The sequence below is a fragment of the Xenopus tropicalis genome, chromosome 6, assembly GCF_000004195.4.
Source record: "Xenopus tropicalis strain Nigerian chromosome 6, UCB_Xtro_10.0, whole genome shotgun sequence".
Classification (NCBI taxonomy): Eukaryota; Metazoa; Chordata; class Amphibia; order Anura; family Pipidae; genus Xenopus; species Xenopus tropicalis.
In genome coordinates, this window is record NC_030682.2 from 31,971,561 (window position 1) to 31,988,234 (window position 16,674).

Consider the following 16,674-nt stretch of genomic DNA (forward strand, 5'->3'; position numbering starts at 1 on the left):
GGTCCAAATATTGGTCAGGCCATTCCTTACCTTATGCAATAAGTAGCAATATAGAAAAAATATTGAATATATTCTCTTCTGTGAATGGCAAAAGAATTAAAAGAGCATGATGAGACCATTTGCCGGAGAATTCACAGCCTGTCCATAGTAAAGCTAGCCAAAACCTGGTTACATCGCAAATATGCTCCTTAACTGGCCTTGTGTGAGCTCTGAATGATTACTTTATTCCTATAAAATATGTCAGGGAGTGACGAGACTTTTATTCAGCCGGAGTTAAAAGCCTGATTGTCCAATGCCTGCATTATCATTTGTATGTGGTCGTTGGCTGAACACACAGAATTGGGGGCCCCTTGATCTGCCTGATGCATTTAGTCAGTATCACACACTAACTCACACTACCATCACAAAGAATATACACAGCTTAGTTAGTGATCAATTTACTGGTATTATGTGTGCTAACAGTGCCCACTTCATTTACTGCCCGTATTTTTTTTTTTCAAAAAACATTAAAAAAGGAACAGCAACAACTAATGGTAATAATAATGAAATTTAACAAACCAAAATGGGTTGCAAAAAAGAACAGAAGCCATATATTTAGAATAAGATGTGGGAGAGGTTTTTTTCACTCATGAAATGAAAATACTGAAACAATAGGAAATGGTCAGCGCAATAACCTAGATGCAAATTAGGGAGACACATGTAAGAGTTAGTGTGCATTTTATTACTATTCGGTCTTTCTTACTGCAGGGTATCCAGGCATTTTGGCCAACTACCTGGGGGATGACAGGGAAAGCTAAATTCTCTGATATATAAGGCACCACCCAGAGAATTTAAGTGTTAAGTTTATTTACAGAGCTAACACTACCCTTTAGAACAAATTAACTGAACCTGTGAATTTCTAATGGAGTACCTTGCTACCATCTTTACTTTCCAGGAGTCCCTTGCTAGACTTATATGTGAGTACGGGCTCAACATTTTCTCATTTTGGTCTACATCATATGTACAACTCTTAAGTCTTCCATTTCTATGTGTTCAAGAAGGCTTACCCATGTAATTATCTTCCTTTCTGTAAAGAAGTGTTTGTTTCACCTTACAGTTATCCGCTACCCAAGTTCATGATGCGGCTTCTAGTTGTAGCCATTTACCACTGACAGAAAATGCTTTTCCTGCTACTTCCTTTGAAATATTTGAATGTTTCTATTGTCTGCTTCCCATCTCTCTTGTAACTTGCATTCCCTGCTTTCACATTGCCCTTTTTTTGCTGTAGTTCCCTTTTATCTGCATTTACTGGAATTGAGGTGGCCGTGTCTGTAAGTCTGTTTTTTCTTCTTTCTGTTCTCCATTGCTGGCCCTCGGCTATAAATGCAATATACCTTTCTGTGCAGCATTTTGCAATAATATGCCTCCTTTGATAACACCGGTCACATCTACTTATGTACCTTCAACGCACCACCCAGCCCACAGAATGATTCCGCTATGCAGCTTGGCAAGGCAAAGGTCTATACCATTAAATCAATGCAGATAAATAACCAATACACAGGAGGAATTCCAAGAACATCATCAACGTGTCTACAACCCCTTTATGCCCCCATTTATATCACTTGAGATGTATGTAAATGCTATTCCAAGCATCTACTCAGTAAAGCTGCATCTACAGCGGGGGCTAACATGCATGGCATTACTTTTCTGGTTTAATAAAAAGTGTTTCTTAGGCCATGTGCACATGGAACATTTGCTCCGCTTCCCTCAGCCTGCATTATCTGCAGGCTGAGAGAAGCAGATTCACTCCCTTCCTCAGTTCTGTTTATCTGCAGTAAAAAGTATTGGATTGGAGCAGAGGTTGGGCTGAAAATGTGGTTTTTAAGGTAAATTCTGCTCCGTGTACCTGCACTCAAGCAGAAGATGCACGTGTATCTGCTTCTCTCAGCCAGCAGACATGGCCTTCCTAATAAACCCTATAGTTGTCCATGAATAATCCTGGATTTGTCTATACACTCTTGCATTTGGTACTGGCTGTTTTGTATGTTTTTTTGTATGTTTAATTTTACAATGCTGCAGAATATGTTGGCATTTTATAACATATGTTAATAATAACAAAATACTGAATCCACATAAAAGATTTGGCTGAAAACCAAACCAAATGCAAACTATAATTTGAATATTCAAATCTTACCAAAAAAGCAAAAAATTATAACCTTTCAAATTATTGCTTTTAACTTTTGGGTTTTGTTCAGCTAAACACTTAGGGGCATATGCATTAACTGTCGACCTTCAGATTCGACATAATCAATTCCAGAATATGCAACTGAGTTCCATAACTTTCATTTTCTTGCATCAATTTTTTTTTTTTTAAATAATTAGCTTGTAACCCAAAACCTGTCAATGTGTACATGTACCTAATTGTTTCATAGTTCTTTGATTTTACATACAGGTATGGGCTCTAAATTACAGGTCATCTCCCATAGAGATGATTCTGATTTCCTTTTCTCTGGAATAATAAAAAAGTAGCTTTTACTTTATGGTTACTAAGCTACATAAACCCATACTGGTGGCAAAAACAATCCTATTGGGTTTATTTAAAATTTAAATGTTTTCTAGCAGACTTATGGTATAGTGATTTAAATTGTAAAAAGATACCTTATCTGAAAAACCCCAGGTCCCAAGCGTTCCACATAATAGATCCCATACCTGTATTTTGAATAAATTGCAGGTAGAAATTGAGTAAATTACAGAACACAGTGGTTGTAAATTAGATGACCAGCCTATTTATTTTTAGCTGACCTTGATATTTGAACTTATACGGGATGCAATATCCTTTATTTGAAATGAAAAATATTTTACAAAACCAATAATCCTTAAATACTAGTAAAACAGCAAATCAAACATCTCAAAGAATTCCAGATCAATTTAAATTCCAATATACAATGTTGACAGTTAAATCAAATCTTTGAGACATTAGGCAATTACACCTCTATCCCCACTAGGCCAAGCAAATAAAAGCACATCTGTTTTTGACTTAAACCACATGTTGCCTTTTAAATAGCACAAGTTTTGACCACTTCTTAGATGCAACAGTTGAATGAGGCCATTAGCTGATCTCCTGGGCAATTAAAGTAATTGTCATTTGCATGCTGATTACACGCTCAGAAATGAACCCTACAATTTGAACTTGTGTCTAATTATGTCTATGATTTTTGATTCCTTTGAAGGCTAATTTACATCATAACTTGTAAAATATTTGCAACAAATGAGGACCAACATAACACCTAAGGGTCTTTAAAAGAAATGTACACATGTTTTCAAAAATTTCTATACTGTATATTTGTTTTACAGTTAAAACCAGAATTATGCCAACCACTCTCAAAGGTGCAACCACAGGGTTGAAATGGTTATCATCTGTTTTCAAATGAAACATAGATATCAAAGAACGCTCTATAATGTTTGGCTTTAGCCTATGAAAAGGTGTTGAGCCATATAGGAAGAGTAGTATTTATGACAGCAGTTAATGTTGATATGGGAATAGCCATGGTACTAATGACATCTGTGAAAACAGCTGTATTTCTCGCTCAATCATGGGTAAAGTATGAAAAGTATGGTCTAAAAAATAATCTCCACCAACGTGATCTCTGCGCTATAGTTGTAAATAAACTTTACAAACTGATGTGAAGAACAATCATCAGGAACTGTGTAGGAGCAATGAAACTTTGTACTAAGCCAATGCTGGTTTGGAAATGTCATTAATGATCTCACTAATGCTACACTGAGCTCAGGGATAGCAAAACTCAAAAGCTATATTCAAATGCTTTTATTTTCCTTTCTCCAAAGCTCTGTGTTCCTGTGTTGGCCACCTTACAGAGTTCTTTTACTTGTCTATACATGTCAAGAGCTGAATTGTCATGAGTATTTGTATGCATTGCATAGCAACATTTGAGTACAGTGGAAAATAAAGGAGAGGCTCTAGGGAGCACAAATGCAGATTTTACCATCTACATGCTTTTGTTTGGTATTTAAATAACATACTGTACTGCAAACGACTGTATGTGTAGCCTGTACACTGCACAATAATACAGATATATACATACAAACTACAAACAAGAAGGGGCCAACTCATTAAACGTCTATTTTTGTATAAACTTTCTTTGTTTGCATTTCAGATATTTATTAAACAATGCATCAGAGTAAACATACAAGGAAGTTAAACATCCTTATGGGAATAAAGGAACAGTTTAGGGTAAGTTAAAGAAGATAAAGAAAATTCCTTAATATTTTGTCCTGGTTTTCTAACTCTGGACACAGCAAACTGGCAACTCAACTCTGACTTTTTTCTTTTATACTGGACACATTTAGATTTATGATCTCTTTGTTACTTTGACTGTCCCAATGCTACAAACATGCAATATGCAAACTATACAAACTACAAATCTATAGTGAGATATTTGCATTGGTATAATAGTAACCTGGATTTCCAGAAATTACTCAGGCCCCCATGCTGACCACATTTGGTTCATATCTGACTACCGTGCTGTTCATCCAAAGAGATCCACCTTATACAGGTATAGGACCCGTTATCCAGAACGCTCGGGACCAAGGGTATTCTGGATAAGGGGTCTTTCCGTAATTTGGATCTCCATACCTAAAGTCTACTAAAAAATCAATAAAACATTAATTAACCCCAATAGGATTGTTTTGCATCTAATAAGGATTATTTATATCTTAGTTGGGAACAATTACAAGGTACTGTTTTATTATTACAGAGAAAAAGGAAATCAGTTTTAAAATTGTGAATTATTTGGTTAAAATGGAGTCTATGGGAGACGGGCTTTCCGTAATTCGGAGCTTTCTGGATAATGGGTTTCCGGATAAGGGGTCCGATACCTGTATAACAAAAAAGAACAGCATGCTGGTAGGACAGAATCTGAGAGAGAAGAACTGAGCCAAGCCCTTTTTTCAACCTGTAACTGTAGCTAATGCTAGTATTAATGTCATTCTGAGTCTAGTTGGGATTCCAATGTTCTAACCTCTGCTATTTTTTTTATCTCAGGGAAGCCACATATTTAGATAGACAGACTGTTGAAAAGATATACTAACATCTAGATAGCATAAAAAATGTATGTAAAAAATGTAACTTAAAGCGTAACATCTAGTAGACAGACTGAATCATTTTATTTCCTAATGGAGTTCCTGGTTAATAATCAATGTAAATGTTTTTTCTTCTTAATTGAATTGGGAACATAAATCAATAATTTCCCCATGGTTCAGTAACAAATAGATATACGTAGGGCTCATCCACATTTTTTTAATATTGCTTACTGTCTTATTATATAGTACAATCGTATGTGGCATAATAAAAACCCATGTTTATTAGGACATAATTATGCTGTCTTGTCACAAACCTATGTTATGGGCTTAGTTTGTGTCTAATATTTCCTTATTAACTCTTTGCAACCCTATGTATTTAATATCTGGAACTTTTTGTAAATGCCTAATGATGAATACTAAGTGGACAAATGAATATAAGTACCATTCCACTAAAGATATATACTGACCACTAAAAAAGTGAGATATGGACAGTGTGATTCAAATTCATGTCCACATACATATGTATACTGGAACATATTTGAAACAAAATTCCTAACTATTCACACAAAACTCCATCTCAAAACATTTTTAGCCATCACATAACACTGCTCATCTTTTTTGTAGGGATAGAGAATCGAGTATTTTAGAATCCGGCCGAAGCCTGAATCTTTTGTAAAAGTTTAATCCGAATAACGAACTGAATCCGAACCCTAATTTGCATATACAAATTAGCAAAATGACGGGTTAATGTGAACAGCACCCTACGCACGCAGTGTTTATGCGATAAAAAGTCACATGATTTGAAGGATTCGGAATCGGTTCGAAAAGAGGCAGGAATTCAGCCAAATCCTGGATTTGGTGCATCCCTTCTTTATTACTAGCTTTATTTGCTCCTTGTTAAGGCTCCATATTTTTAACTAAATTACATGACCACGATAAGTTTCAAAGGAAAGAAACTGAAACAATAATACCTTGCAGAATAACTCTGCTATCAATGATATACATATCACTCTACTGGATTCAAGGGTCAGCTTTCTAACCAAATCAATTTACTGCCATACCCTTCATACATTAAAAAACCACTGCAGAACTTTAAAGCGTAGGAATCCTCAGCTCCTGATACAGAGAATAGCACAGAAGCTCTACATGAGAACGAAGCATTACAATTAGTCATCCTATAAATATTTCTGCCTTGAGATCAGATTTAGGAATTTTACATATCTTTTTGGAGTCATTTGGCTCTGAACCAGTGCCTAGTTCAACTGCATATTATAAGAGGGCATATGAGGATGCTGGCTTCCTGTGGTCTAGTCATATGACTCTGGCAGTTCATATACTCTCCCAGGCCTCGTTCTCCTATAAGAAGCGCTTGCTCATCATGTTAGATTCTTTATCTGCTCAAACTAAAGTATACGTTTGTGTTTATATGGTTTTACTGAATGGTTGGGTATTTCTCAAACTACCACAGGTGCAATGTGCATGGTATACTTGGTGTCACTTCTTGCCATCAAACTGACATCTTTGTGTTATTCTTTAGGCGTAGGTGTGCTGCGCATTTTGATGCAGCCTACACTGGGAACCCTGAAGCTATTACCAGGTGGTGTTAGCAGCCACACCTCCCCTGCATCAAAGGGCACACTTACCCTATATATGTTATTCCCAGGAAGCATTGATGTTTCTTATTTCTGAAAATTTTGCAAAAAAAAAAACAAACAATTTTTTTTTTGTTCTTAGAGACTCAATACAGTTATGGGATCTATGATTTTGAATGCTCTTGAGCAGGGATTCTCTGGATAAAGGATCTTTTCATAAACTGGATCACCATATCTCAAGTCTACTTAAAACAATTTAAACATGAAATAAACCCAATAGGATTGTTTTGCCCCCAATAAGGATTAATATCTTAGTTGGGATCAAGTACACAGTACTATTTTATTATTGCAGAGAAAACGGAAATCATTTTTAAAAGTTTGAATTATTTGCTTTTCAATCAATCTTGAAGTAAAATGTAAATATATATATATTTAGCTTTAAACTTTATATGAATATGCTGAGCAATAAACTATACAAAGGTACAGATTTCAAACTACCATTGCTACAATACTCCAGGTTAATAGCCCAACATCAAAGAACAGAGCTCCTATCAAAAAGCACATATAAAAGCACATAGCTTTTTAAGTCAGCCACACTTTTGCATGTTAGAGACCATGGGAATGGTCACTTTTCTGATGCATTATGAAACTAGATGTTCATCTTTTTTTCTCACACTATATTGAGGGTTTTCAGGACTACTAAGAATTTTTTAGATACAAGAGTGAGTCATGCACCCAGTCACTTATGAATATTATGCAAACATAGGGGAGAAACTGAAAGTATAAGATCTTTTAGAATTACTCTTTTATCAATGTAATTCATGCCTTCCTCTAAAAAGCAAGTTCATCTATTCCTGTAAGCACTATAATATCACAGGTTCCTTATAAGGGCTTTAAATAACAGAGAATTTTAGAACTTGTACTTGATCTATCTATCTATCATTCCATCCAAGGCAACACACTGGCAACGCCTTGCTTCACCTTGACAGTGAAGTACTCTTTTTAGTAATCAGAAGGTCAACCAAAAGCCTTAAACACCTTTAAAGGGATTCAGTCATGCTTTTTATGCTGTTCCAGAATAAGAAGAAAGTCTCCACCAACAGCTTTTTAGCAAGGTTTCTCTTCCAACAAATACAGCTGAAAAACTGGGGTAATTAAATAACCAGCTGCATAGCTGGTGTTAGTGCAAGAGTTAAATCATTTTAGTGCTGAATATCAGATTGATATTGACTGAACACCAAGTTGTGTAGTTAAGCAAAAACTATATGGATAAAGGGTGCTCCAGAGTACATAACAAGAGTTATATAAGGTTTCTAGGAACCATGAAGATGAGTCATTCAAACTAAAATATTTAGAGTACCCCAGATTTTTAACATAAAAACACCAGAACATATATGTCACATTTCAGTGACTATACATACATGTATATCTCATGTCTCATAAACTGAACAGAATATTGTTTTTGTGATACTTCTAAATCCCTAGGCATTCACAAGCTTTCCACATAAAAATATCTTTTCAATTCTAGAAAAAAAACAATGAGTTAAATGTATGTTTTTTAATGGGACAACAACTGAATAAGCCACGTGCAGCACAAATCACATTTAAGGAAATCATATTGTTTTTAAGCAGGGTGCATCCCGAATGATGTATCAAAAATGGAAAGACTAGGCGGACTAATTAATGATGGGCAAAAGTTTTCGCCACAACTCGCCACAAAAAAGTCATCAAATCCAATGTAAAAAACAGTTGCACAGCTTCAAAAAAGTTGCAACTCCAAGGACTTGGGTTTTGCAAATTTTCCCTCTTTCGCAAATTTTTCACAAAATAGGACAGATTTGCCCATCATTACACATAAACGTAATACAGGTATGGGAGCCCTTATCTGGAAACCCATTATCCAGAAGGCTCCAAATTATGGTAAGGCTATCTCCCATAAGCATCCCTTATCTAGAAACCCATTATCCAGAAAGCTCCAAATTATGGTAAGGCTATCTCCCATAAGCTCCATTTTAATCAAAAAATTCTAATTTTCATTTTCTTTGTAATATTAGAACAGTACCTTGAACTTGATTCCAACTAAGATATAATTAATCTTTATTGAAGGCAAAACAATCCTACTGTTTTTATTTTGTGTTTAAATAAAATTTTAGTATCCTTAAAATATGGTTATCCAAATTAAGGAAAGAACCCTTATGCAGAAAACCCCTGGTCCCAAGTATTCTGGATAGCAGGTAAAACTAAATCAGAACATGCAAGTGAGTTCTTTAAAACTCCATGGAAATCTATGGAATTGTTTTCCAAAAATCTTTTTTTAAAAATGCAAAAGTTTGCCAGATTTTATAAGGCAAACTTTTTGTTTATTTACTTTTTAACCGATTAACCAATTGAATCTGCATTTACTAAGTTTATTAGATCATAAATAGCTATAAAACCCAGCAAGACAGTTCCTACAAGTTCAGAAAAATGATTAAAGGTGGCCACACACGTGGCGATTTGTAATCTTTCGCAATCGTTAAATCTGCCACTAACCTTCAGGGCTGAAAAGGCAGATAAGGAGGTAGAAACAATAGGATTTCTACCTCCTTCTGCCGATTCAGCCCTGACGGCAGATTTTGCTCAGGCGCCTTCTATGGCGCCCAATCAAAATCTTTTAACCTGGCCTCCTGCGATATCGGTCGACTCGCCGACTTGCCATACACACACCGAATATCGTACGAAACAAGGTTTTGTACGATATTAGTAGTGCGTGTATGGCCAACTTTAGGGAAGTTTGCAAGAAATTAAATTTTTACTTATTTTATAACGTACCCATACATCATACACAAAAGCTTTTAATATACAGTGAAATATTTCATTATTTTTGTTTCTAAGATATATTTTATTGTTAATATGGCCACCAGATGTAAAGGCTTGTTGCACATACCCAGCTGACACCCACATTTAAGCTGCTTTCAAATATTCTGTCTTCTCTCTATAGGTAAAAAGCTTGTTTGTTTGGTTCAACGCCTCCAGTCACCATTAAAGGGCAGTGGTCCACCATCTACAATCTAGCCAATGGCCACTGTGTGTGACATTAACATTAACCTTCATTTTAAATTGTGCAACAAATTCTCTGACATATTTAGCTAATGGCTTTTGGGACATTGACGTGAACTCATTTTCAAGATTCTGTTTTTTAGCAGAAACAGGTTCTTTTCTAGTACTGTTTATCGGCATTTTATACCATGCATTCTTCTTTCTGTTAACAAGATGCCTAGATACTGCTGTTGACAAACAGTCATACAGTAATGTAATGAAAATATGTGCAAAAAGGGGGTGAATAATTGCACATATGCAAGCCCCTGTAGAAACTAGGATGCCTGAATGGTCTTTTAACATGATGGTGCCTCATGTAATTCTTGAAAATTTTACATGTCTTTGAGTTAAAAGTCTTGTAAGGCTGATCACTGATGAAGCAATTGTTTTTCATATCTATGTTATGGAGGTGGACTATTACTCTCATGGAGTTCTTTATGACATTCATCCATACTGTCATATATGTCACTTTTGCCCTGATGGATCCCTTGTCAATAGCATGCATGAGATAGGGCTCACTAATGGTCCAAATGTCACCATACTGATTCCCGGGGTCAGGACATATGCACTCTCTCTCTCTCTATATATATATATATATATATATATATAAATGATAACCTTATAAAGTGAGCTTAGTGTTGACAACAATAATAATACTAGGTGATGTAATTTGTATCACATTACTCTGTGTATTATAAATAATATTATACATTAGGACATAAGGATGGCCTAATGCGTTTCTTGCCCCAGCAGGCATGAAACGCAGAAAAACACTAGGCCATCCTCATGTCCTAATAAATTTTTTTTCTACTTACTACTGAATGAACTTTATTGGGAAGCTCACAGTATAATATTTTTTGTGACTCTTTGTCATATAACCATAAACTGGGGCAATTTGGAGCTATCCCTTACAAATTCAGCTTATTTGGCTGCCTTTCACTTTAAAAATCACACCACATGTTTTTTGCTTTTGTAAATAATAATATACTCCCTTTTGCAAAATATGAGAATATTAGAAGTCACCTTAAATTTCCATAACCTGCATGAAAGTGCCTGGCCTACAGCCTCATGCTTTGATATAATCATGGAAGCCTATAAGACTTCTTATGTTTTCCAACAGTAGATACATTATTCCATATATATATATATATATATATATATATATATAGCGAATAAATAAGGCTTCAGATATAAAACACATATAAGGCATAGCCTGTTACTTTACTGTGAGAATCCAGAGGTATAAAACAACTATCCATAAATGCACTAAGCATTAACATTGGATATTATGTGAAAATCTAGTTTGGTCTTTCAAAGGATACAGGCACCATTTCAGAAATCATTTGTTCACCAACCCAGAACCCAATATCCTGGAAATGACACTTTCTTTTACTATAACAATGTAAAAGTACAAGCATTAGAGACAGAAAACCCAGAGTCTTCTACAGAGTATGAGAGTATTGCCTGGTACAGTATTTGCTAAACAGATCTTTTTGTTGACAGTTTGGAAGTTGTTTGGCCTTTGGCTTTTGGTAATGCCATTGGGTCAAACCCTCGCTGAGATCATCTTCCTGACCATTTTGAGTTTGGAGTGGCAGAAAAACATGTTTTAGGGCAGACACAATAGCTTCTGCCTATGTCACTGGGTCAAACCTACAGTGAAGACTGATGTCAGTCCTAAAAATGAGAAAGGTAAAGAAGAAGATGGTGAACACTTTGGTTCATAGAACTCATATAGGAAAAGCTATTGGGATAAAGGTAATATTAAAATGGAATCTCACAAGGGAATATGGTACTGTGCCTTACATTAAGCTGGAATATACAATAGCTGAGCTAATACAGTTTAAGAATAGAGGACAAGAGGGATAAATCATGGAGGAGGAAATAAACATAAACACACATGGGCAGTTAACATGAGTAGATATATTAAAAGGTGTCATTCAGGTGTTTTGGGGAAAGTGAAATATACTAAAAACAGGATAATACCATCACTGTCTACAGGCACTGTGCATCTCTCAGAAAAATGATAAACAAAGAAATAGCATAAAACTCAGTTATGCCATCAGTTTATGCCACTTATCCTTGCCAGAGCTTCGGATTCATGCATTTTTTTTTTATTAACAATGTTTTTACACTGGAGTAACACCAAGTAGTCAATCACTGTGTAAACTTGACACCAAAGACATCTAACTTTATGGCACTCCCACCAGATATGTGCCATGGTCCCAGGTTCTTGACAGCCCCTAAGACAATTAGAGTTATGAGAAGGTACATGTTTGTCTATGTGAACTGATACTAAGTACCAACCTAAATACCAGAGCTAACAGAGCAATGAGCAGTTTTGAGAAAGTAGGAGTAGCCCGTTCATTTTCTTCAAGAGATAAGCCTAACTCTTTCTCCCATGCCCAAACATATTTAAGTTCTTTAAAGGAGGTGGAGTTGGTCCATTTGTCTTAAAAAGTAAAAATAATTGTAATACAATATAATTCAAAAATCAAAGGGTCACTATAGGTGTTACAGGGGGAAGGTTATGCACTTCTGGCAATTTTACTATAGGTATTAGAGAACTTTTGTGAATAAAATTATTCATAAGTGCAAAGTTGAGCTCAGACCACCACTGAAAACACTGTTTGTGTTAGGCCTGGGGAAAAGTTTGGGCTTCTAAGTAAACTTAAGGATGGGGTATGGTTGGAGATAAGGTCCCAAGCCTTCTTACCTTGTTCCCATATTTTTAGTGAACGTGAGATAACTGGATTTTAAATTGGGGGGCGAGTTCTAGGTGGTAGCCAAAATAAATTTTGTATTGAAATATTGGAAAATAAATCTTTATAAACTATAATTTTGGTTTAATTGTTTTTCCCCACCCTTTCTATCACTTTATACTCAACCCCTCCCTGAGAGAGGGTAGGAGTAATTAAGCTCCTCCTTTCCCCTAATCCTGGTTATCTCCCTAAGGACTTTGTATTTCAATATGTTATATATGAAACACTGTCCACCATGTTTAATCTGAAAAATGAATACAAATCATTGAAAACAAATATTGGAAAATGTACTTTGTTCTATGGATACCCACTTGGGTGGGGGGTAAAACATGCCATGTAAGGTTCAATTCCCAGCACACTTTGAATCCTAGCCATAGTTCAGCCACATATGGAGGGCCAATGTTTGCCCCTGGAGAAATAGGATAGACCAAGCAAGAAAATTCCCAATGTGCAAGCTGGTAGAATGACTTGGCTCCACTGCAATTAATTTGAAGAACCCCAAAGAATATATGCCTATGCCAGACAGTGCCATGTGCTCTTCTATCCCACCACTCATATAAATGCCCGGGGCCCCGATGCCCCCCTACCGTAACACCTCCATGGTCTCTTCCCAGGACCATCATTCCCGCTACAAGTGGTGACCACGTGTCCGCATGCCCCGCCCCCTCTCACCTGACCACGTTGGGATGCTCGAAGGTCTCCAGGTGCCGAAGCACCGCCACTTCCCTGATGGTAGAGAGCGGCATGCCCTCCTCCCCGGTCTGCACCCGCACTCGTTTCAACGCCACGAAGCGACCTCCGTTCTTTAAGTCCCGGGCCTTGAACACCTTGCCGTACGCCCCTTCCCCTATCTCAGCCACGCACTCGTACTGCTGATCGGCCAAGCTGTCCTTCTCCATCATCATCATCATGGGCAATCCGGCCGCTAGGGGGCGTGTTTATCCCAGGCCGCTGGAGAGCTTGGAGCGTAAGGGGCCTGCGCGGAACAGATTGGATGGCGAGCTGAGTGTGCGGAGCGGCGCTTTAGCGGTTCGGCAGCCAGGGGATTGGAGAAGAAGAGGAGCCGGCCGCTCACACAGACGCGCACAGCTCGACTTGAAGCGCTACCAGCGCGGAGCAGGAAGCCCTGGCCAGCACAGGGGGTGGGGTTGGTCACATCATCTGAGGAGACAAACATCCACATGGTCACAATGTAGTGGCTTCTTAGCTTGATTCTTGTCATCTATAACGTGTGGCCCACCATCTGCCAAGGAACTACAACTGCCAGCAGCCCTCCCACTGCTACAGCTTATAACAGAGTGATGGGGTGTATAGTAAGGCAATAGCTGGGCAGCTACAGGGCTCAGATCACAAAACAACTTCCCTGACAGAAAAGTCTGACTTTTTAATTAAAAAAAACTCCCTTTTTATCTATAAATGTCAATTGGAGTAAATATCAATAGATAAACAGTGCTTCATTAACTGCATGTCCTTATATATGCATAACTGCTGGAGTTGCCATGCAGATATTCCTGCTTTGATGGGCTAAACTGGCCAACATTACAGCTTCCAATGTGGCTTAGTGCTGCTATACCATTCATTTGAAACCTTTGGACTTGGATTTTTTTAACCCCCTGGCTAATGCCCTACAACCCCCAACAGCCCCCCTTTTAGGCTTTGAGGGGATGAATTGTAGGCTGCAGCAGCTAGAGTTGTAGATCCCCAGCTGTGATCATTTCAGGCTAAAGTTATTAAACGTATATGGGTAGCATACTTACGAAACCATAGAAAGAATTTTAAATATGCCTTCCTGCTCATTTTTTATGATTCCTACATTTTTACCAAATAAATGGCCACTATTTGAATGCATGCATTGTTTATGTAGCGTTTATGAGAAAATTCATAAAAAAAAAAATTTAAATAAAGTTTTTGCTCATGTGCCAAAATTCTGTGTTATTTCTTTTTACTCATTATATTAATGACTCATTTGCACTGTGTACTTAATTAAAATGACTCAGACCTATATCAGCTCAGCAGCTGGCCGCTGCATTAGCCCATAACCAGTGGCTGTCTATAGCAGATCTCATTACAAGCCAAGGATGACTTGCTTTGCTATATCTTAAACCTACCACTTATTGGGGTGACTGAGCAACATAATGTTTCTTGGGGGCTGTATACCCAATACTAGTTATTAGTAAGCCTCATCATGCTGCTTGTGTTACAATGATAATTTAGACCCCCAAGATTGCAGGAAGGTACCATTGTGCCCCAAGTACCCCAACACACAGAGTTGCACTATGGGAAAATCTTGGTGCTTTATAACTAAACGAAGATAACATGATGAACAGGGAACCATAACACTGGGATTAATACATACCAAAGCTATAGCCTTAATTGTAAAAGATTAAAAACCCTTTTAGATCAAACAGAACATACATCATGAACTGTATTTACTCAATATTATCCAAATTCATAACTTTTTTTAGGGAAAACTGAACTTGCAGTTTTTTTTAGAAATTCTGCTAAATCTCTTAGAGTCTTAAGAGATTTAGCAGAATTTCTAAAAAACTGTAAGTTCAGTTTTCCATAAAAAAAAGTCTTAGAGAGACATCCCCGGACTTTTTTCATTTACTTGGAAAATCAGCCCTGCACAATTGAGCTGACAGCAGGAACAGAACTGCTTTGTGGAGGGTTCTGAAGCAAATTATCGGCTCTGTAAAGTGTAAGTTACGCTGACGGGAATACTGTATTCTAATGTTTTTATGGGTTTTTTCCTGCTGGTGTTATTTTTTTGTTATTTTATATTGCTGTGCAGGGGTAAACCATGTAGACAATAGATCCAAAAAAAGGGTTAAAAAAAAGTTAAATGCTGTACGAATCAGGGAATTATAAAGTAGGGGCAGGCTAGGGAACAGTAGCACTTTTAAGATGATAGAATCCATGATTATTCAAACCATTCGCAAGCTGCTAAATGGTTCCTTTAGTGTGAGAGTAGGAGATAAAGAGCACATGGCAGCTGTTCTGCACAATGCAATTGGGGCTTGTTGCTTTAAACCACATTTAGTTGGCATTCCTGCAAGGATGTCCAGCCTGTGACACCCCAGCTGTTAGTAAGCAACCATTCCACATCACCCACTCTCTGGGAATGCTGGGAGTTGTAGTTCACCATGCAGCTGGAGAATCCATGCAGAACAAAAAGACTTCTCTCATGGTGCTGCCTTTGTTGTAGCACATGCTAAAATAAATGGACTTACCTGGATTGGTGCTTGAACTTGCAGTTGGGGTGTCCTTAGGGATGATGGGCTGCAGCACTGGGGGATGAGATCAGCCCTGGACCCCCCCCAACCCCGTATGAACTGAGCTCAGAGGAGGCAGCTGCTGTCTCACATGGTCCCACTTCTGTGCTGTTTGGGCCACACAGGTAGCCACAGCTCTGGGCTCTTCTGCACAGCCATCCTCAGCCGAGCAAATACATGCAAAAGACACAGGCTCGCCACAAAACACAGGGCGGAGAGGAAAATATGTATTTATATATATAATTCTTTTTTTTCTTCTTCACAAGCCTTAAAGTTTATTGTGCAGAGCTGTGAGTCCCCATTGCAATCACATAAGCTGTGAGGTAGTGCTCTCCTATGGCTCTCCTCCTCCTGTTCCCAGCCTCTCTCTCTCTCCCTTTCCTTCCTCACTGCGTGTCTAAGCAGCAGCAGTGCTTTCTTTTCCTACTTTTTTTTTGTTTTTGCTTTCCCACGCTGGCTGAATGTGACTTGACCCCGCTTCAAAAAAGTTTGACATAGTGCGAGAACATTTCCGCATTCTTCACTGACTACAAAGCGCGCTGCCGCCTCCTTCTGCTTTCTGTCTCTGCTCTGTGTCTCAGCACTCAATGAAATCCTTCATATTAGGCTGCCACAAGCCAAGGCAGCACACACACGCACACACACGGCGCACTTGCACATTGAACATGTTTCACATACGTTCTAATACACCTTCTTGCTAGGCTTTTCCATTAAAACTTGTAAAGTGTTTTATGGCAGAGCTGCTGCAAATTCCTCAGCGTTAACCCTTGCGCTGCCAAAGCCAGGACAACGCTTGTTTCTGTCATGGCTGCTGTGTTAATGAAAGCTGTGGAATGCATATAGGTTAAAAACTCCTAATATAGTACGGGGCCCATTTACTTACTCACG

The 16,674-nt window shown here is 37.8% G+C and overlaps 1 protein-coding gene across 2 annotated transcripts in view; it reads right to left on the bottom strand.

Annotated features, from left to right (window-relative positions):
- cdk6 (cyclin-dependent kinase 6) overlaps positions 1-16,315 on the bottom strand; it is a 100,063-nt gene extending 83,748 nt beyond the window's left edge. Inside the window, exons 1-2 of one of the 2 annotated variants that reach the window (XM_002934591.5) lie at positions 15,745-16,315; positions 13,184-13,672 (exon numbers count right to left, since the gene is read on the bottom strand). In XM_002934591.5, coding sequence (XP_002934637.2) covers positions 13,184-13,422 — 239 coding nt within the window. In that variant the 5' untranslated portion in view covers positions 13,423-13,672; positions 15,745-16,315. Of the gene's footprint in view, positions 1-13,183; positions 14,412-15,744 lie in introns of those variants that run through there. The other variant, XM_031903784.1, reaches the window with a different exon arrangement.
- Between the last annotated feature and the right edge of the window lie 359 nt (positions 16,316-16,674).